The sequence below is a fragment of the Canis lupus genome, chromosome 8 (genome assembly GCF_003254725.2).
Source record: "Canis lupus dingo isolate Sandy chromosome 8, ASM325472v2, whole genome shotgun sequence".
Lineage (NCBI taxonomy): Eukaryota > Metazoa > Chordata > Mammalia > Carnivora > Canidae > Canis > Canis lupus.
Window position 1 is genome coordinate 28,292,082 of NC_064250.1, and position 19,387 is coordinate 28,311,468.

The 19,387-nt window shown below is 36.5% G+C and overlaps 2 protein-coding genes across 4 annotated transcripts in view; one reads left to right on the top strand and one right to left on the bottom strand.

Moving 5' to 3' along the window:
* Positions 1-429: 429 nt before the first annotated feature.
* RTRAF (RNA transcription, translation and transport factor) lies at positions 430-19,192 on the top strand. 2 transcript variants are annotated; one of them, XM_025442350.3, is made up of 8 exons: positions 430-608; positions 2,188-2,312; positions 4,342-4,441; positions 9,162-9,248; positions 10,115-10,203; positions 12,660-12,728; positions 14,939-14,987; positions 15,106-15,438. In XM_025442350.3, the coding sequence occupies exons 1-8, from the start codon at positions 548-550 to the stop codon at positions 15,258-15,260; spliced, it is 735 nt and encodes a 244-aa protein (XP_025298135.1). In that variant the 5' UTR covers positions 430-547; the 3' UTR covers positions 15,261-15,438. The 2 variants fall into 2 exon arrangements, with proteins under 2 accessions (XP_025298135.1, XP_048969122.1); XM_049113165.1 differs by lacking the exon at positions 15,106-15,438 and adding an exon at positions 18,897-19,192 and having other exon boundaries at positions 431-608.
* NID2 (nidogen 2) overlaps positions 15,543-19,387 on the bottom strand; it is a 61,171-nt gene continuing 57,326 nt past the window's right edge. The window contains exons 18-21 of one of the 2 annotated variants that reach the window (XM_025442346.1): positions 18,774-18,931; positions 17,427-17,550; positions 16,503-16,615; positions 15,543-16,209 (exon numbers count right to left, since the gene is read on the bottom strand). In XM_025442346.1, the coding sequence (XP_025298131.1) occupies positions 16,199-16,209; positions 16,503-16,615; positions 17,427-17,550; positions 18,774-18,931 (406 nt within the window). In that variant the 3' untranslated portion in view covers positions 15,543-16,198. Of the gene's footprint in view, positions 16,210-16,494; positions 16,616-17,426; positions 17,551-18,773; positions 18,932-19,387 lie in introns of those variants that run through there. The other variant, XM_025442347.1, reaches the window with a different exon arrangement.

Here is a 19,387-nt window from a genome sequence, read left to right on the forward strand (position 1 = left end):
GTGGGTCTCTCCCAACTCGTCTGAAAGGGACGTTGCGAAAACTCTTTGAATTGGCAGTGTAAGAAGAGCACCTATTATGCGGGAGGCACACCATACATCAATGAACGAATGAACGTAACTGAAAATACTAAACAGTAATTCTACGGCCCAATGAGAGGAATGGCCAACAGTAGAAATTACATATTTACTATTCGCTGCCTGCTGTATCAAAAAGGCGAGGAACACAAGGCGGAACGGCCTTGGAAAACGAGACAACTGGCTCCTCAGCCGCTTTCTGCCTATTGTACAACCAGGAAGCTGACAATAAAGTTTATTTGAGCGTCGACGTGCCTCGACGTGGCCCCGCCTCCCCAACCGGAGCCGCGATTGGTGGGCATTGGCAGGCCCCGCCCTTCCTAAGCCCCGATTGGCGAGGGCCGCCGTCATTTCGGAGCGTCCCGGCGTCTGCCCGCCCTTTCGCCGCGTCGCCGGTGCCTGCGCCGCCCGCACCTCCTCGCCTCTCCTCTCCCGGCCGAGGCCCGGGGGACCGGAGCGAGACGCGGGGACCATGTTCCGACGCAAGCTGACGGCCCTCGACTACCACAACCCGGCTGGCTTCAACTGCAAAGGTGAGGCGGCGGCCCCAGGCCGGCCGCACGTCTGTGACCCCGCCGGCGGCCGCTCCCTCAGCGCCCCCACCCGGGCTCCCCACCGGGACCCTCTGCGGCCTGGTTTCGCGCGGGGGTCCCCTGGCCCCTCCCCTCCGGGCCGCCAAGCACCTGTTTTCCGCCGCCCGTGCTGGGCTTCGGAGCCCCCCGCCCCCCCCCCCACACACACACCGGTTCCTGCCTGGGCATTGCCACTTTGGGCACTTGGTAAAACTCCAGCCCCCACCCCCCACCCACACTCTGAGACACACTAAGAGTATTCGCTTTCTAACGTAGCTCTTCAGCTACTTGGTTCCCCCGGGTAAGAGGGCGATACCTGAAGCACGGTGCTGAAATCTGAGGAAGGTGCTGAGTAACTTGAAGACTAGTTCGCTGCTCGCCAGGAACTAAGGGGTGGGTGGAAGGGGGTGCAGGCGGAGCCCACCCTGCAGTTTGAGATCAAGAGAGTGCACAGTGAGGTCCAGGACTGACCGTGTTGGGGTAAGTACGCACCGCAACAGGCTTATGGAGTCGTGCAGAAAAAGTTAATAGCAGGCGATCAGGGCGATTGATTTGTGGATGGAAAGGTGTTTCCGATTTCCCAGCGTTAAAATTCTAAAAAGCATTAGCATTGCTCCCCATTGTTGCTTAACTGCTCCCCACCACTGCCCATTTCTTCCAGAGTTTTTGGCCCGGGGTTAGACTTACAACTTTGAAAGTGATCTCGTACAACCCAGGGTCCTTAGATCGTTGTATGGTTCTCAAGACTTCATAAGGGAAGCCCGAGTTTGAAATCGGAAATGATTTCTGAGCAGTTAAGGGTGTTTTGTTGATCTCCTGTAGAAGCATATCAATGTATAGGATTTTGTCTTTCTACTTTGCCTTTATTTAATAAAAAAAAAAAAAAAAAAAAAGGTCAGTGGCAACAGAGCTTAGATCTAGATTTGAATCTTTGGACTTCAGTTTTCTCTTGTATAAATTGGGGATATTACCTTCCTCAGAAAGATTTCAGAGGACTAAGTGAAATGTATCAACTTTTCTCAGGTGTACACTTAGGACAGGAAATGACAATGGTATCTTCTGTTCCTGTTTTGTCATTTGATTTCTTGTACTTTACTCTTACTTTGCTGTACATTTAACTTTGCCCAGTCCTCCCTCACTCTCCCCACCCCCCCAAAGGAACTGGAATAATAACCAACACTTACATAGCAAAACTATGTGCCAGCCACTGTTTTTATCTTTATTTTATCTTCGTAACAACCGCAAGAGGTAAGTCGTATTATTATGCTCATTTTGTAAATCAGACTAAGGCACAAGAAGTTTAAGCCCAAGTTCACACAACCACTAGGTGTCTGTAGCCAGAATATGAATGCAGGCCAGAATTTGAACAGAATATTTGCTAATCTGTTCATCTAAAACTTGCACTTTCAACTTCTACTTCAAGCAGCTCAGTTAACTTACTGTTTAGGAGTAATAAAAAAGTCCACAAGACCATTTATTTGTAGAGAAGGAAGTGTTTTATCTAGTGCTTCTAGTGATTTATGAGATATTTTCGTTGCAGATGAAACAGAATTTAGAAACTTTATTGTTTGGCTTGAAGACCAGAAAATCAGACACTACAAGATTGAAGACAGAGGTAATTTAAGAAACATCCACAGCAGTGACTGGCCCAAGTTCTTTGAAAAGGTAATGAATTAGAAGGTTAAATAAAAGTACACTGTACAGAGAGCTGAGCTTTTCTAAAAATTATATGAAGACAGTCAAGCTTAAAATTATTTTGTTCTTTTAAGATAGTAAAAGTAATGATCAGTGTTAGAAAAACTGGATATGAGAGATACAACTTTTTATTATGTCTTTAAAGCAAATTATATTGTCTCTTCCTACAAGCTTTCAGTGTTAGAAATAGTTTTGTCTGGAAACGCTATGAGGTTTCTATTCTATAAATGGTAAAAGTGGCCAAAATCAGATTTTTTACTTAGACCCAAAAGGTACCAATAACACACTTACTTTGTTAAAGACACTGACGTGCTTAAAAACTAAGATTATTTGTTTGTGGTTCTGTTTAACATATACGGATGTCCATTGTTGTGTATGCTATAACTAATCCTGAAAAAGTCTGTGTATATATCTTATTTTTGTGGCTAGAGTAATTTTCCCGTTGACTTAGTTTAATTGTAGTAACATTTTTGCAGAAAAGAGAATTGTTTCCAAATTAGAATAAAAATCACATTTCCCGGTATCAATATTTACATTAAACATTTTAATCAGCTATATTACTTTGAAGAGTAATATATTTTCCTTATAAAAATACAAAAAGTGACTAAATTTTTTATTTGCTTCTGCAAAGTGATCAGATACTTTCTCGTTAGAATCAGAGAGTTTATGAATTAGGGAACTGTGTAAGTTACACACTAGTTCTGTGACTACAGGCAAGTTTTATTAAACTTCCTTGTCTCATAATCAATAAATGAGATAACAGTGGTTCCTATGTGATAGTGATGGAGTGTATTGTTAATGAGTGATAATATAGCCAGGCCTGGCCCATAGCAACTGCTATATGCTTTATTTCTTACCCTGCCTGTACTACCATTATTGCTACTACTGGATTATTTTCTTTTGCTCTTAAAAAGTTCTTTGTGTTTGTTTTTTTAATATGTTTGAGACTTGGAAACATGTTTATGTCACACCTCATGACCCATTTGTGTGTGCAGGACAACACATAGTATCATATAAGACTATTTGAAGAATATAAAAAATCTTCTAATGAAAAACACTTAGAAGTGACGGTAAAATAGGATAACTTAAATATATTGGAATTTACAGTCCAAACAGACATTTATCTTTCAAGTTGGTCTCTTTGGAATGATGAGGTCATTGTTTAAAGCATATGCATAACTTTTGTAATTACTTTTAGATCATGAAACATATTTTAAATATCTTTCATATTGATAATTTTTTATACTTTGAAGGTAGATTTGTTTTTTTTGTATCATGACCAAATCATGTGAATGAGATGTTTTCTTTAAAGCAAGGGTATAAAATTTTTGGTTAGAAAAGGAGTTATAGCTTAAAAGTACTGATTTATTAATTAGGCCCAAAAGGGAGTGCAGAAGTTTTTACTTCTCCTGGAATTGCTCCTGGAATGAGATTTTAAGCTCCTGAGAGACGCATTTGAAGGATAGTGGCCACTTTATATAGTTTCTGGCATTCATCTAAAATGCTTGGTTTCATTCTATATCTGTGTCACATGGCTGTGGCATTTCCATAATATGAAAGCTAAGATTTAGATAATAATTGGTTTATTTGTATATTCTTTTTAAAGGTTTGTTTGTTTTAAATTCCATGTGTTTTCAGACCTAGAATCAGAAAGTTTAGGTTCAAGTCGTAGATCCAAGTTGTGTAGCTATTCACAAGTGTTAATATTGAGGCCTTATTTCCTCATCTATAAAATAACGAAGTTGTTCTAGATCAGTGGTGCCCTTCCAGGAATCTGCAAAAGTCAAAAATTTTAAAAAGCATGATGGAAACAATTTTTTTCTTTAAGTGGTACACTTAAATGTTTCCTTTGTTTGGGTTATATAATTGCATCAACAGTTTAGTAATGTAAATGTTGTTTGCATTCATAGAGATCCAAACTAAGATCTCTTTCAATTCTACCATTTTTTCTTTCTGTGACATTATAGTAATAATGAAACTAGATATTTTTCCTTCACAGTATCTCAGAGATGTTAACTGTCCTTTCAAGATTCAAGATCGACAGGAAGCAATTGACTGGCTTCTTGGTTTAGCTGTTAGACTTGAATATGGAGATAATGGTATGTTTTGTGGGGAATGTGTGTTTTAAAGAGAGGGAGAAGAAAGGTGGGGGCAAAAGGAATGTTAAAATGTAGGGAACTTAACAGTTTATTTTTTGTAACCATCCTTTTATGTCTAGCTCTCATTCTACCCCCAACTCCCAAATTGTCTAGGAAAGAGTTTTCTTTTCAAAAATTACAGTCTTTTCGTTTATTAGAAAACATGAAAAGCAGCCCTCTCATTGGTACTTAGATTTTTTCTTTTAGAATTTGGGAATGGTGTCTCCTGGTAATTATCTTCTCACAAAGTTACATTACTTTGGTAAATTTGCTGTCTTTTACAGTCTGCACCTTAGCATTCTGAGTTAAATTATTAAGAGTATCAGAATGGATAGTATTTCAGAGTGTTATTTGCAGCAGGTAATTTCACAAGAAATGGAAACGTACATCTAATGCCAATAGGTACTATAGGCCAAAATATGTTTACTGCTTATATTTCGTGTTGTTTTATTATAGATACTTATTTGGAAACTTTTGAATACTAGTACCTGCAGTTAAAAAAGAAAGAAAGAAAAGAAATTCCAGTAAACTCTTGTTTCTTCTCATTAGACCATTTCATTTTGAAAGGCCTGCCAGGATCTAAAGGAAAGGTCCAGTTATCTTACCTCCATTCTCTGAGTTTTATGTTGTTGTCTTTTATGGGGCTGTCATTCCCAGTCCTTGTCATCTTCTGCTTTTGAAGACTTTTTTTTTTTTTTTTTTAAGATTTATTTACTTTAGACAGAACATGCATGAATGCCCATGAAGTGGGAGGTGGGGACAGAGGGAAAGAATCTCAAGCAGACTCCCTGCTGAGTGAGGAGTACACGGCAGGACTTGATTCAAGACCCCTGAGATCATGACCTGAGCTGAAACCAAGAGTTGGACGCTTAGCCGAACCAGCCACTAAGCACCCCATTTGAAGCCTTTTGGACCTTTGTCTTCTTTTTCCTCCCATTCTGTTACCATCCATCTTTTCTGATGTCCATTGTATCTTCATTCCCACTCCTTTCACCCTGGTTCAGGCTCTTGTCATTTTCTGCTGAGATTATTACAGTATGTTTCAAACTCCTTTTCCATTAGCATAAACCTCTATTTTCATCCTCAGGCCCTCTGGGCTTATTTTTTGAAACATAAATGTTTTAGAATTCTCTGCTTTGTTTTCAAAGAACAGCTCTTACATATTCAGAAACACCATGGCTTTCCCCTTGTCTACAAAAGGAACTCCAGGTCTTTTGGCCTGATTCAAGACCTGTGATAACTGGTGTCTAACTAGTATTCACATACTTGACATCCCAGCCAAACTTTAAGAGTGCTGTTTCCTGTTTCTATCTCTTTTTCTCCCCTAGATTTTTTTTTGCGTACACTTTTCCTTGGCCATTATGTCATGTCAGTCTAGCTCTACACATCCAAATGCAACTCATCTTGCAAGATCCAGCTCAAATGCCACCTCGCAACAATATTTCCTTCTCAACTTTCATAGCTTTTAACTCTACCTTGTCTACTCTTTAGGTCATTTGTCACTTTCCACTTTGCTTATATTATATGTCTTGTTTGCCCCACTAAATTGTAAGCTGATACTCAGCTTTGTTTCCTATGTAGTACCTCTATTAGTTTCTTGTTACCACAAATTCAATGACTTAAGACACAATTTATTATCTTACGGTTTTGGAGGTCAGAAGTCCAACTTCTGTTTTACTGGATTAAAGTCAGTTTGTCTACACAGCCCTGTTCCTTTTGGAGGCCTTCTGGGAAGATCTCTTCTTTGTCTTTTTCACCTTCTAGAGGCTGCTTGCATTCCTTGACTGGCTTCTTTATCTTCAGATTTACAGCATAGCATCTTCATATCTCTCTTGTGGCTCCATTGTCCCGTCTTTTCTGACTCTGATTTTCATGCCTCCCTTTTATAAGGATACTATGATTATATTGAGCCCACATCGATAATCCAGTATAATCCACCTATTTCAAGGTCCTTATTTTAATCACATCTGCAGAGTCCCTTTTGCGATGTAATGTAACATAATCGTAAGTTCCAGGAATTGGGATAATAGATATCTTGGGGTTAGGGGCTGGGGAGGCAGGGGAGCAGTCATGATTTTATTGCTACAGTAATCTGACATAGTTTGTCAGATACAATAGATGTGCTTATCAACTTTAATAAATGATGAATATGGTTTATGAATGTTTAGGTATACTGATACAGAGCATCCAACCAGCTGTGTTTTGCTAGTTTAAATTTCAGAAGCCTTATGGCAGAAATCTTAAGGAAAGCTCTAAGACTTTCTTTACTTTCAGTTTTAGTTTAGAAAAAAAAATAGTTAAGTCTCTTCCTTTAGTAAGTATGTAATCTCAAGTCTTGGTAGCATTGGTTGATTTTTAGGGTCTTTAGCAAAGTCTTTATGTGTTGTGGTTTGAGTTGGCAGAAACTGTTAATTTGCAACAAAATTTTCCCCAGCTTTTCCAAAGTGTTTTCCAACTATTCCCAAATACAGTTGTCACATTTCAGTTCATTCATGTTTTACCCTTTTATTTCTCTTGTCCTGTTTTATAATACTGCATGTTTAGGTTACCTGGGTACCAAGAACAGTAGATGCCATATGAGTGTGTGTCCCTACAGTTGACTGTAGCTCTTAAGTACAAATACCTATTAGTAATAGCAGGGTCTTTTTTTAGTATGTTAAAAAAAAAACAAAAAACTAAGAGTTTATGTCTGAAATATAAATTTTTTTATATTGAAAAATTATAGTTGAATTTTATTTGAAACGTTAGTTGAATTATAGTTGAAAAGTAAGTAGTATCAAAGTATATTAAAAGTCTAAACTTGAAAACAAGTTTCTGTTTAATTTTAAAATTGAGAATTGCAAACCCTTTTTTGGAAAAGGGTTAAAGTAGTAAAACTATCCCTTAGCAATAGGAGGTGCTGTTGTTCTTTTGCTTTACTTTAATATGTTTCTTTTTTCCAGACTTGTAAGGTATTTAAATTTTTTATTCTCATTTGATGAAACCATTGTGAATTTCTATTATTTGTGCCTTAACATTTTTTAAATCCTTTCATTAGCTTGTCAATTAAGGTGATTTACAGAAGTTGCAAAATATTACAAAGAATTTTCACATTTCTGTATTTTATAGATGTTAACATTTTACTTAATTTGCATTATTCTCTATATATACATAGACATATATGTACCTTTTTTCTCAACCATTTTAAAGTTATAAATGATTCTTTCCCCTTATGTACTTTGATGCACATTTCAAAAAAAAAAAAAAACACTATCTTACATAATTACAGTACAGAAATTAACTTTGATTCAGTACTGTTATATATAGCTATTACTCAACATTTCACCAGTTGTCTCAGTAATGTTCTTTATAGCAAAAAACAACCAATCCTGGACCATGTGTTGCATTCAGTTGTTCTGTCTCTTTGGTGTCCTGTCATCTGGGACATTTACTCAGTCATTATTTGTGCCTCATGATGCTGACATTTATTTTGTAGAGTGTCCCTCAGTTTGGGTTTGTTTGATGTTTCTTCATAAGTAGATTCAAGGTTTGTACTTTTGTTAAGAATAGCACAGAAATAATGTGTTCTTCTAAAGTTAGTGATATGCCCTCTTACTGGTTATGTTCTAATCACTTTGATAAGGTTTCTCCACTGTAAAATTAATATTTTCCCCTCTGTAATAAATTTGTATCTTGTGGGGAGATACTTTGAGATGATGTTAGTATGCTTTTGCTCCTCAGACTTTACCTCTACCTTTAGCTTCCATTTGATTATTCTTGCCTGAGTCCATTATTATGTTGATGATTGCCAGTGGTGTTTTTCTAATTTCATCATTTGTTCTACATTTATGTGTTGGCTTTTTACTGTAAAGAGCAGCTTTCCTTTCTCTTCAATTTATCTTTGTCTATTTAAATCATTATAGAAATGTGGATTCTTATTTTACTCAATGGGCCATAATCTTTTTTTGGTCGTTGTATATTTTGATGTTTACACTGTTCCAGGTTTGGCCAGTGGGAGCTCCTTTAAGGTAACCCCTGACTGACTGAAATTTTAATGTTTTTATTTTCCCTCTTTCATTTATAAATCATAGAAACACTATGGCATTTGGGGCATTAAGTTTAGTGAATTTTTATTAAATACTTAAGAGTTGTAAAGTCTTTTTAAGTGTTTTCTCAAGTAAAAGTAAGTAAAACTTGCCTTTGGAATTGTGAGTTTCAGGTCTCCATAAAATTAGATTTTTGTATGATGGTGTCTTTGAAGCGCTGATTTTTTTTAGAAAGCACAGTTTTTGGATTCCATATATGGCATTCAAAAGATTTAGGAAGAAACTTTTTAGCAAGTTTGTATTTAATCTTGTGTAACCTATACTTAACCTTCCTCTGATTCTTCCCCTGCTAAGTTTCTCAGCAAGCTGTAAATGCATACCTTCTGTCCTCAAATTTAGATGGTATTTAAAAAGTCTTACTTGCAGAAATGTTAATGAAGAGATATTTGTATAGATATGTCAGTAATCATTTTAGCTTAATCAGGAAGCTACAATCGCATTGTCTTCTGATGGATTTTTTTATAGCAAAAAATAATTTTGTTTGGATGAGTTATCTTATGCTTATCAGCTTGGCTCAGTTAAATTCAATAAATAAGCAATGTTTGTTTTACTTTAAGGTGCAGTTCTACAAATTGTATTTTTGCTTATGTTTACAGCTGAAAAATACAAGGACTTGGTACCCGATAATACAAAGAATGCTGACAACGCAGCTAAAAATGCCGAGCCGTTGATCAATTTGGATGGTAAGTATGTAAGTGCATAAAAATGATCATCAACATTTTTGGTCCCTTAAATGTTTATTTCCTAGAATGAGGAAGTCTTGGGTTCCTTGGTTTTAGTAAATTAAGAATGCTTTATTTTGATGCTTTATTCTCTGTTTTTATTGTCATTTACAGTGTGTTTTCTCCCTCCTCTTAGAGCTGAATATTTGAATGTTAGAATGCTATTCTTCGATCTCTTCATATTAACTTGGGGGTTTTGATTTGTATATAATCATGGTGGTGATTGTTTGCCTTTCTGGATCCATAAAATATTTTTTCTAATCTAATAACATTAGACAAGTGGTAAAAATGTTTCATTATTTTCACTTCTAGATGCCTTTAAGTATTCTCTTTTTAAAAGTATAAAGATTCTATTATAATAATTTAAGTATTCTTTCATGATAGATTCATTGTGACCTATAATTTACAAGTTACTCTTAAGAATAAATAAGCTGCTTAGAAAGACTAGAGCTACTGCTTAGAGAAAAGGTTTGGGGAAAATTGTCCATTGAAGGGGTCTGGTTTAAATTTAATAGCTTTGGAAAGAAATGTTACTTAAGTGTTACATAAATGTGCCCTGCCGGAAAAGTGACAGCACAGTCCGAATGTGAGTTAACTTAGTCATTTATTGGATTGTTCAGTGTAGCTGATTAATACAGACCCCATTGATCTCATCAGTTTACCTAATCGTCAGTGCCCCAACAATTCTCTTAGCAGCAGCAGTTTTAAAAACTAAGACTTTTTTTTGTTATTGGAAAATTAAAAATGTATTTTGTAAGTTTATATGCTTACATATATGTAACTACATGTTTGCAGAGCCATAAGTTTCCATTTTTAATCTTTTATAGTAAATAATCCTGATTTTAAGGCTGGTGTAATGGCTTTGGCTAACCTTCTTCAGATTCAGCGTCATGATGATTACCTGGTAATGCTTAAGGTCAGTTGCATATTCTTGATTCTTGACAGAAACTCTTTATGTAGAAGAAAAACTTCAGTTTCTAAAAATTACCTATATGTAGATATATGGCTAATGACTGAAATATTGAGGAATGTGAGACTTAAAGCAGATTTCATGACTTCATCTGTTTTAGATTATCTGGTAACAACTAACATGAAAGTGTTTACTTTGTGCCTGCCACTGTCCTCAATCCTTGGCAAAGATGATCTCATTCAGTCCTAGCAATCCTGGAGGTAGATGCTGATATCCTTTCATTTTAATATGAAAAAATTGAGACTTAAAGAGAATAGATAAATGATGTCTAAGATGAGAGAGGCAGGATTTTAATCTAGGCACTCTAACCTTGTGGTTTATTCTTTTTCTTGTATCTGCCCTTCTATTTAATAAGTCCTTTTAAAGATGTGTGATCTGTATTCACTAATAGAAAATGCCAAATTAGTCCTGGTGGATGTGGTCAAAAATATGAACTCCAAAATCTTTTTTTTTTTTTTAAGATTTTATTTACTTATTAACAAGAGACAGAGACACAGGCAGAGGGAGAAGCAGGCTCCATGCAGGGAGCCTGACATGGGACTTGATCCTGGGACTCCAGGAACATGCCCTGAGCTGAAGGTGGCGCTAAACTGCTGAGCCACCTGGGCTACCCTATACCCCAAAATCTTTTTGAGGACTGAATGTTTTTATTTTCCTAGTGCTCCATCCTACATAGGCCACTCAATTCATGCCTGCAGTTCAGGGAACCTAATGATTTGAAACAGGTCTCTTCTAAGAGGAAAAACATACTCCTACTTCAGAAGATTTATGTCATGCAATTGTGATAGTACAGTAGGCCAGGATAGGGAGAAGGGAGCAGTATATTTAAGGTACTTAAGATTCCAGACTTAGAAATTATTATAGAAATTAGTACTGATTTTATGAGAAATTGAGTGCTTTGGACTATATACAGGTAAATTACCTTAATCTACTTTGCAGTTAAATTCAGTAATTAAATTCCATTCTACCCACAAAAGATTAGCCAAAACTAATTCTACTTTTTAGAATTGTGTGTATTAAATGACAGTTGTAATAAGAGAAAAACTGTTTCTAGATTATTAAAATTCTCTATACTGGATCTGCATGTTAACTCACATTGGATGCTAAGAGACAAAAAGTTGGGTCAGCTGGCTGGCTCAGTCAGTAGAGCAGGTGACTCTTGATCCTCAGGGTCATAAGTTCGAGCTCCATGTTGGATGTATAGATTACTTAAGTGAATAAATAAAAACTTTTAAAAATAGATAAGTTGTTTTTATTGAAATTTAGCCCTTTCAAAGGCTTGTTCCTTACTCAGGCCATTATGTAAATTGCTTTGGAACAGTAGTTCTGCAGTGGCCATGTCACCTCTATTCATCAACTGAGTGAGAGGACAAATAGACTAGCATATTTGGGGTGCTTTTGTTAGACTTTAAAAACCCAAAGGGAAAAAGTATAAATCAGCCATAATAAAAAGCATTATGTGACACCTGGGTGGCTCATTGGTTGAGCATCTACCTTCGGCTCAGGACATGATCCTGGGATTCTGGGATCGAGTCCTGTGTTGGGCTCCCCACAGGGAGCCTGCTTCTCCTGCGGGGTCTCTGCCTCTCTCTCTGTGTCTCATGAATAAATAAAAATCTTTTAAAACTTTGTAAAATTCTAAGCTGCATGTTTGGAGTTATTTTAAGAAGCATTCAAACAGCCCATGACAACATGGAAAACATTTTGATAGGTTTGCCAACTGAGAATTGATATACTATTTGGCAACTAGACTGATGAATAAATTCGTGATCCCTATTAAAGACTGGTTTAATGATTCTTTTTTTTCTTTTAATGATTCTTTTTAAATGTAGCATTTGGCTTGCATTAATGATATTTTTAAGTTTTTGCACTTGAGTTAAAATTGTTATCCACTAATTAAAATTCCATTTAAAAAATCTTATTTTTTAGAGTATCTGCTTAGGTACATGCATGCATGTATGTTCTCAATTGTAGCTGCCATAATAAAATGCTTTGGTGATGAAGAAAAACAATGTCGTATGAGAGATCTGAAAACATTTTACCATAATTAAGTGAAAAAAATCAAGGACAGTGCGTATTATATGCTAACCCACTGTGTCAAGAGTTTGTGTGTGCATTTATGCTGGAGCATGCTTATAATAGAGTCCTTGTAATGATCCACAATAGTCTGATTCCATTGACTGTAGAGGGATGATTTTGTTTTGTTTATGAACATCTTTCCACATTATAAAATATTAAGAGTGAAAGCTTTCTGTCAGCAGTTTTGTTTTTAATTTATTGGTGAATTTGTTAATGAGGTATAGGTAATTCTAACTTCTTCAAACTGGGTATCATTATTCTCTAGAACTCAGCAAAAAGGCGAACAGCCAGTAAAAAGTAAAAACTATTTTTGTGTTTCTTAGGCAATTCGCATTTTGGTACAGGAGCGCCTGACACAAGATGCAGTTGCCAAAGCAAACCAAACAAAAGAGGTATGCGTTATTTTTTTAATAAATTTTAAAATAATTATTAATGAAAGTTCCTTCTGGTATTCTTATGATTTAATATTTTTATGTATTTGCTTAAGGTAACCATTCTAGTTAGAACTGCCCAGAAAAAGGATAGCTTATTTCAGTGGGATTGAATTTGGTTTTAAGCAATTTATAGCGATTTTTGAGTGAAAAACTTATCTCACTTGATACCTTAAAGCAGCTACTGATAGCACATCCACAGTCTACCAGCACAACCACTGCACGAGCCCAGTTAAATGTTTAAGAGAATTTACCTTGTAAAATAGTATTATTGGGTTATTTTGACTAATTGCTCAAAAACAGGATACAACTTGTCTTACTAATTTTTTTCTTTTTTGACCTAAATCTTGTCCTGTCTCTTTTGTTCAGAGAAATCTCTCCTCATTTTATTCATATTTCCTAGCATCACTTAGGAGAAAGTAATTTATCCCTAAGGTAGTAAGTGTTTGAGCTCAGGCAGTCTGATCAAAGAACCAGTGCTCTTAATGGTAGTTGAGGACAAAGGTCTATGTATGAAGGCCCGTATGAGCTAGTTGGTCAGCCCAATTGAAGGGAGTAAGGGGGCACAGAGGCTATATTAGAGTAATAAGTTTCTGGGTACAGGTGACTGCAGCTGTCACCTTTCTGTCCTGATTTGTAGGCTGAGGAATAGTCTTAACACTATGTTTCCCTTAATTCTGAGGTGTTAGAGATGAAGCATACTAGAAATCCAAATACTCTCAAAGTCTCATTGACTAAAGATAGTGCAGAGAATGTCCTCAGGGGTTAGCAGCAGCTGTTGGAGGTGTCTGATCATGCTGCTTGCTATGCATAGATAACTGCAATGAATGCCTTGGATATAACGGACATTCTAGATTCTGGTCCTTTTTTGTCTCCCCTAATTCCCCAATGTCTTTTGTCCTCTGATCCCATCTTTAGCAAGGCCCAGCAGTGTTAAAAAGTTACTAATGGCAGGGCAGTGTAGTCCCCCCTGAAAGACACTGTTTGTTTTAAAGGCTCTTATTGCTTATTAATTATGTATGAATCAGACCACTGGAAATTGGATTAAAGATCAGCTTCTTTCACCCACACTGTAGAACAGGCAGTAAATTGTTTGGGCATAATAAAATCATTCATTCATTCATTCAGCGAAACTATGCCCTCAGTTTGAAGGCAGTGCAAATAAGGGCATAGCCAGATCTTTTTGCTCTTGTTTGCAAAGTAAAATTTTATTTTATGTGCTCTAAGTCCTAAGTTTAGTACCATGCTATGGTAATACAGTGCAGAAATTCTTACAATAAGTATTCTTGTTTATAATCATAACTAGCATTTGGGTCATGTGGTCACCTTAGGGATAGCTTGGTGGTCTGTTGACAGACAAAGCAAAAACAGGACTGACATAGAAAGCCACTCAGTGCAATTCTAGTTTTTAGTTTTGTTTGAATTTACATACCCATTTATTTCTTCACTTAGATAATATTAGTTATTTTAAGGCAGTTGGAGCCTAAGTAGATTTACATTAATGGATAAGGCAAGAATCAAGTAGTGACAGCTTAGTATTTATAACATTGAAAGTATAGATTTTATACAGTATGATCAGAGTTCCTGTTACTGTGAACTCCATATGTTTGGCATCATGGTTACCATCTTTGGCATATCTCTGTGTAGGTACTGACCAGTTAACTAAATGGTTTAGAGTCTGTTCATTTTCGTAGATTTCAGAAAAATTTCCAAATGAGCTATTACTGAAAGTTTAAATTATATATAGGTAATCTGGTAATCATCATGCTAGCTGAAGAAAAGGTTGTATTTTAGATTTCGTATAAAGATAATGTGCACAGAAATATTAAAAATAATCCTGTTCCATTTGCCCTGTACTCTGCTGCCAACTATAGCTAAAGTAGGGCAGCAGCAGCCCTGCTCAGCTGCCCTTCCCTAGCAGCAGTGATAGAGCATAGCTGTAAAAGGAGCTACTGTTTTGTATGCCTTGTCTTAAAAGAGGGAATGGGTGATACAGAACTAGCTTCCACTACATGTAGAGGCCATTCTTTCATCAAAAGGCAAATCTAGAGAGAAAATTCTCTGCCCCCTTGCCACTGCAGCTAAAAGGGTTAACAGAATGGCTAGTTGATTTTCAGTTATAGGTGAGAAAACATGATTCTTAACTATTTTGACCTTTTTATTTTTTAAAGGGCTTGCCTGTTGCATTAGATAAACACATTCTTGGTTTTGACACAGGAGGTAAGTGATTTTGTTTGAATTCAAACTATTTTTAGACATTTGGGGGATGAATATTTGGGGGAGAAATGGGCAATAAATGGTCTTGAATACTGATTAATGCAGTTTTCTTATAAAATAGATGCAGTTCTTAATGAAGCTGCTCAAATTCTGCGATTGCTGCATATAGAAGAGCTCAGAGAGCTACAGACAAAAATTAATGAAGCCATAGTAGCTGTTCAGGCAATTATTGCTGATCCAAAGACAGACCACAGACTGGGTAAAGTTGGAAGATGAACATTTTAGGATTTCAGCTTCTCACCTGATTAGTACAATTGGGAACCATGTACGCTCTGGCATGTGTTTGGAAATCAAATGTCACATTTTCAAGGGAAGAATCCTAGAAAATTGACTATGTTCTCAAGATTTACTATCATTGTTTTTTTTTTTCTTTAATAAAGTTCAGGAAAGTGGATTTTTTCTGACTATTGTGTTTGTGTATATAACTAATCATCTTCTTTGTGGTTGAGATACATGCCAACCCCCAGCTTTGTTATAGAGACAATACAGATCCTCAAATCATAGGAAAACTTAAAATATTTTATTGGAGTAATCTAGAAAATTTGAGAATTGTTACATCTTTGGTATTTATAAATGTAGTAACTTCTGTGGGTAAGTATACAGGGACTTACAGGATCAGAAGATACAAATTGAAACATTCTAGCACCTTTTAATATAAATAGAAATGCAGTGATGTAGAGGTAAAAAAAAAAAAAAAAGATCTTTAAATAAGTTGGTTTTTTCCCCACCAGTTCTGCATAGCCTTCTCTAGGTCAAGGCTTAGTATCTTCAGGATTGTCTTTATACTGATAACCTATGCTTTAATTTCTTGGCCAGAAAGAATCCTTAGCAAAAATTAGACTTAGGGTCTTAACATATTCTAATTGGTTCTTAGTTGATTGAATTTGACCTTTTAAATATGATAGAAAGGTGTACAAAAAATTGCTTTAATAAGTAACAATTAAAATGGTTACTTTTTAAAGCTTGTAGTAACTGTTTTTCAAAATACAGTAGTAAAGATTGAGGTATTAACTTTCCACAAGATAGTCTTTTTGTACTGAAAGTGTTCATCTTGTAAGTCCAATTCCTTTTCACTTTCTTCACCTTTGTTTGTAGTAAATGTTCTTTAGGGTCCGATTCTGATTGTAAACTCCAAGTCCTTTATGATGCTGTATTTACTTTCTTCCTGTGAGGGGAGGTGGAAGGGACAGTGAGTGAATATAACCCAGTTGCAACAGCAAGTATTTTAAGGAGGATATGTCCGCATAGACTGACCTTTCTGTGTATAGTTAAGCTAGGTAGACTTAGGGTAGTAAAGACAGTTTACCCCTATGTATCAGCCATTAACTTTCCTAATTCAAAGTGTCTCTCACTGGTCGCTGTGGCAGCAGCTGGTACCTGGGCCAAGTGTAATCTGTTACCAGGTATATCCTTCTCTACCCTGCTGGTCCAAAGGAGCAGCCTGAGCATTTTATTTACCTGCTGGGCAGTAGGGGTAGACTGCAGTTATCCCGTAGAGATGAGATCGCTGCTCTGGGAGATACTCATCAGTAAACTGGCCGCTGTCTCTATTTACTGATATGACACCATCCCTGGTAACAGAAAGGAAGAGTAAATTTGTGGGATTGAAGGTGGGATAGAAAGTCCATTCCAATAGAGAATGTCTGCTAGCTAGTCTTCTAGAATGTATTTTTTAAAATTTTGCCAAATGTGTTTTGACTCCTTTAGATTCGAAGATTTTCTATATCAGTGGTTCTCAAAGTGGTCGTCCCCAGACCAGCATCCTCTGGGAGCTTAATAGAAATGCAAATTTTGGGGCCCCAACTCCCAACTACTGAATCGGTAATTATGGGATGGGACCTGGCAATATGTTTTAACAATCCCTTAGCTAGATTCAGATGCCACACTAAAATTTTGAGAACCACTAGTGTAAATCAACCTTTGCTGAACAATTTACTTGAGGATCTATTACAACAGTAGGCCAATGAAATCAAGACTGCAAGGCTAAGGGAAATTAGCCTAAATTATTGTATTTCTCCTCCTGCTAGGTGGACAATATATCCATAATGTCATTTAAAAAAAATCAATTTAAATCATACAGCTAATATACCTCATGTTACCACTTATGTGTAGTCTTTTATTCTCTGAAAATCAGATTTAGATTAATGCACTTCATTTTTGGATTGTTTAGTATCTGCTCTGCCACTTTTCAGCAACATGTGAGCAATACCATTATGATTTTAAAAGCAGCAACACTTGAATGATATCTGCTAATTAAGAAATAATGAAAACTTACGCTCTCCACTGAATTACTAAAGTCATTAGTGACATTAGGGAAGACAGGTGGTGTGTCTTCCAGAACAGTTTGCTTTTTCAGGCTTGGCTAGTGTGAGTCAGGCTTACCTCCTCCAGTCTGTGTGGTAGAAGTGATCTGCATAGCTAACAATACTGAAGGGGTAGTTGAGGTTGTTCTGAATCACACGCCGTCCAGTCCCATCAGGTAGTGTACACTCCAGTTTTTTGGTTCCTTTTAAAACATCAGAAAGGGAAAATGAGATCCTTTCATACCATGAGGAAAGAAAACTCCTTTGCCAAAAATACTTGTGGCAGGTAGGGGCCTTCTGAAAGGAAACAGGTAGAATAGGGAATAAGATATTTTATTCCCAATGCAGTGTTAAAATTTAAAAATTAAAATTTTCCTATTCTATTTTCAGTCTTCAGTTTGTTTAATAGCCTTCTAGTTTTTAGAATTTGGACTCCTGTGAAGAGAGGATTGCATTTTTTTCCCAAAGTAGGACATTAGACATAAACTTTACCCTAATTAATTTCAAGTATCACCTCATAAGTTGTAAACATAACATCTAGATAAATACTTGCCTTTTGTAAGGAGTGTATAATGCCTTTTAACAAAATTCTTAAAGACTTGTTTTTTTTTTTTTAGATACAAATTGAAAGTCAAATGGTAACATGGTTAAAATGGTAACGTGGTTTGTATTTTTCAGTGTAAAGGAAGCAGTCTTCAAAATTTTGCAATACCTAATCAGTTTCTTACTGAACCTGGATTTAAATTTCAAATAGTTTTTTACAATGTAACATTAGAAAAAATAACTTGATTTGGACCAACTGGCTTAGATTATAAATTCTTTAAGAATGGATATTTTCATATTCCTTAGTATGTAAGTAGACATACAGCATCTGGTCAGTTGTTCCAGTGAGGAAATCACACTACAGAAAGCGAGACCTTGAGTTTCGGCAACCCCAGCTTATTCCTGAAGGCCATCCTGACATGTCACTTTCCAAAGAGTTTCCTCAGCATTAATAACCTACTGACTGGTAAAGCAACAGATACTTAAAATGTTCTTACTGGTAAAAAAAAGAAAACCTCTTGTTCACTTACCTAGGTTTGTCAATTTCAACAGCAGGTAAAGTTTTTTACTTTAAACAATATACGAAGTGCTTGTGTGGGGAAGGGCAAGTGGTACAAAAATGAGTTGGACATAGAACTAGCCCTCAAATAGCACCTAATTCACAGACACTGCCCCCCCGCCCCCGCCCAAAACCCCAGGAAGGATTATAAGTATCAATACAAAGTGTTAACAAGTTTATACACCAACTAAATGAGTAGTTCTGGACTATACTGTTAAAAATTTAAAAGTTCTACATGATGAGATTTGGTTTTGTAAAATCTGTGGTAGAGTGCTGGCACCCATGGTAATGAAGAGCTCTGTGTTTGCCTGCCACCAGTAATACCTGCATCTGCCCAGCAGAGCAGTTTGGAGAAAGGGTCAAAGGTTAAACCATTAGGTAGTCCAATGTCTTTATTCACCAGAATTCTTCTGTTTTCTCCTTCTAAAGAAGACGTTTCAATTTTAGGAGCTTCTCGATTCCAGTCTGTCCAGTACAAGTTGCTGTGGGATAAATTAAATATAGTGAAAATGAGGCCAGAAGTAAGTGTCAGAGTCTGAGTTTGGTTACTTTCACCATTTAATGAAGATAAACCTGTGGCTTCAACATGAAGATTTCCTAATGCATTACTGAAGGAGACCCGCCTCATTCAAGGTTAAATGTTAGCCTGGCCTGGTCACCTGATCCGTATCAGCCCCCAGTCCCTCTCACATAGTCTCTGAATTCTCTATGTATCATACCACAAATAAATAATTTTTATTTTATTCATTAGTTTACTGTCTTCCTTCTAGAATGTGAGCTCCATGAAAGAACAGACTCTGTCTTAGCCTAGAACAGTGTTTACACCTAGTAGATCTTGTTATATTCATGCATTGGAGCTTTACACTCTTGTTCTGATCCTCCTCACACGGCGTTTAAAATCCAAGGGCTTCAAATTAGGATCTACAGGTAGCAGGAGA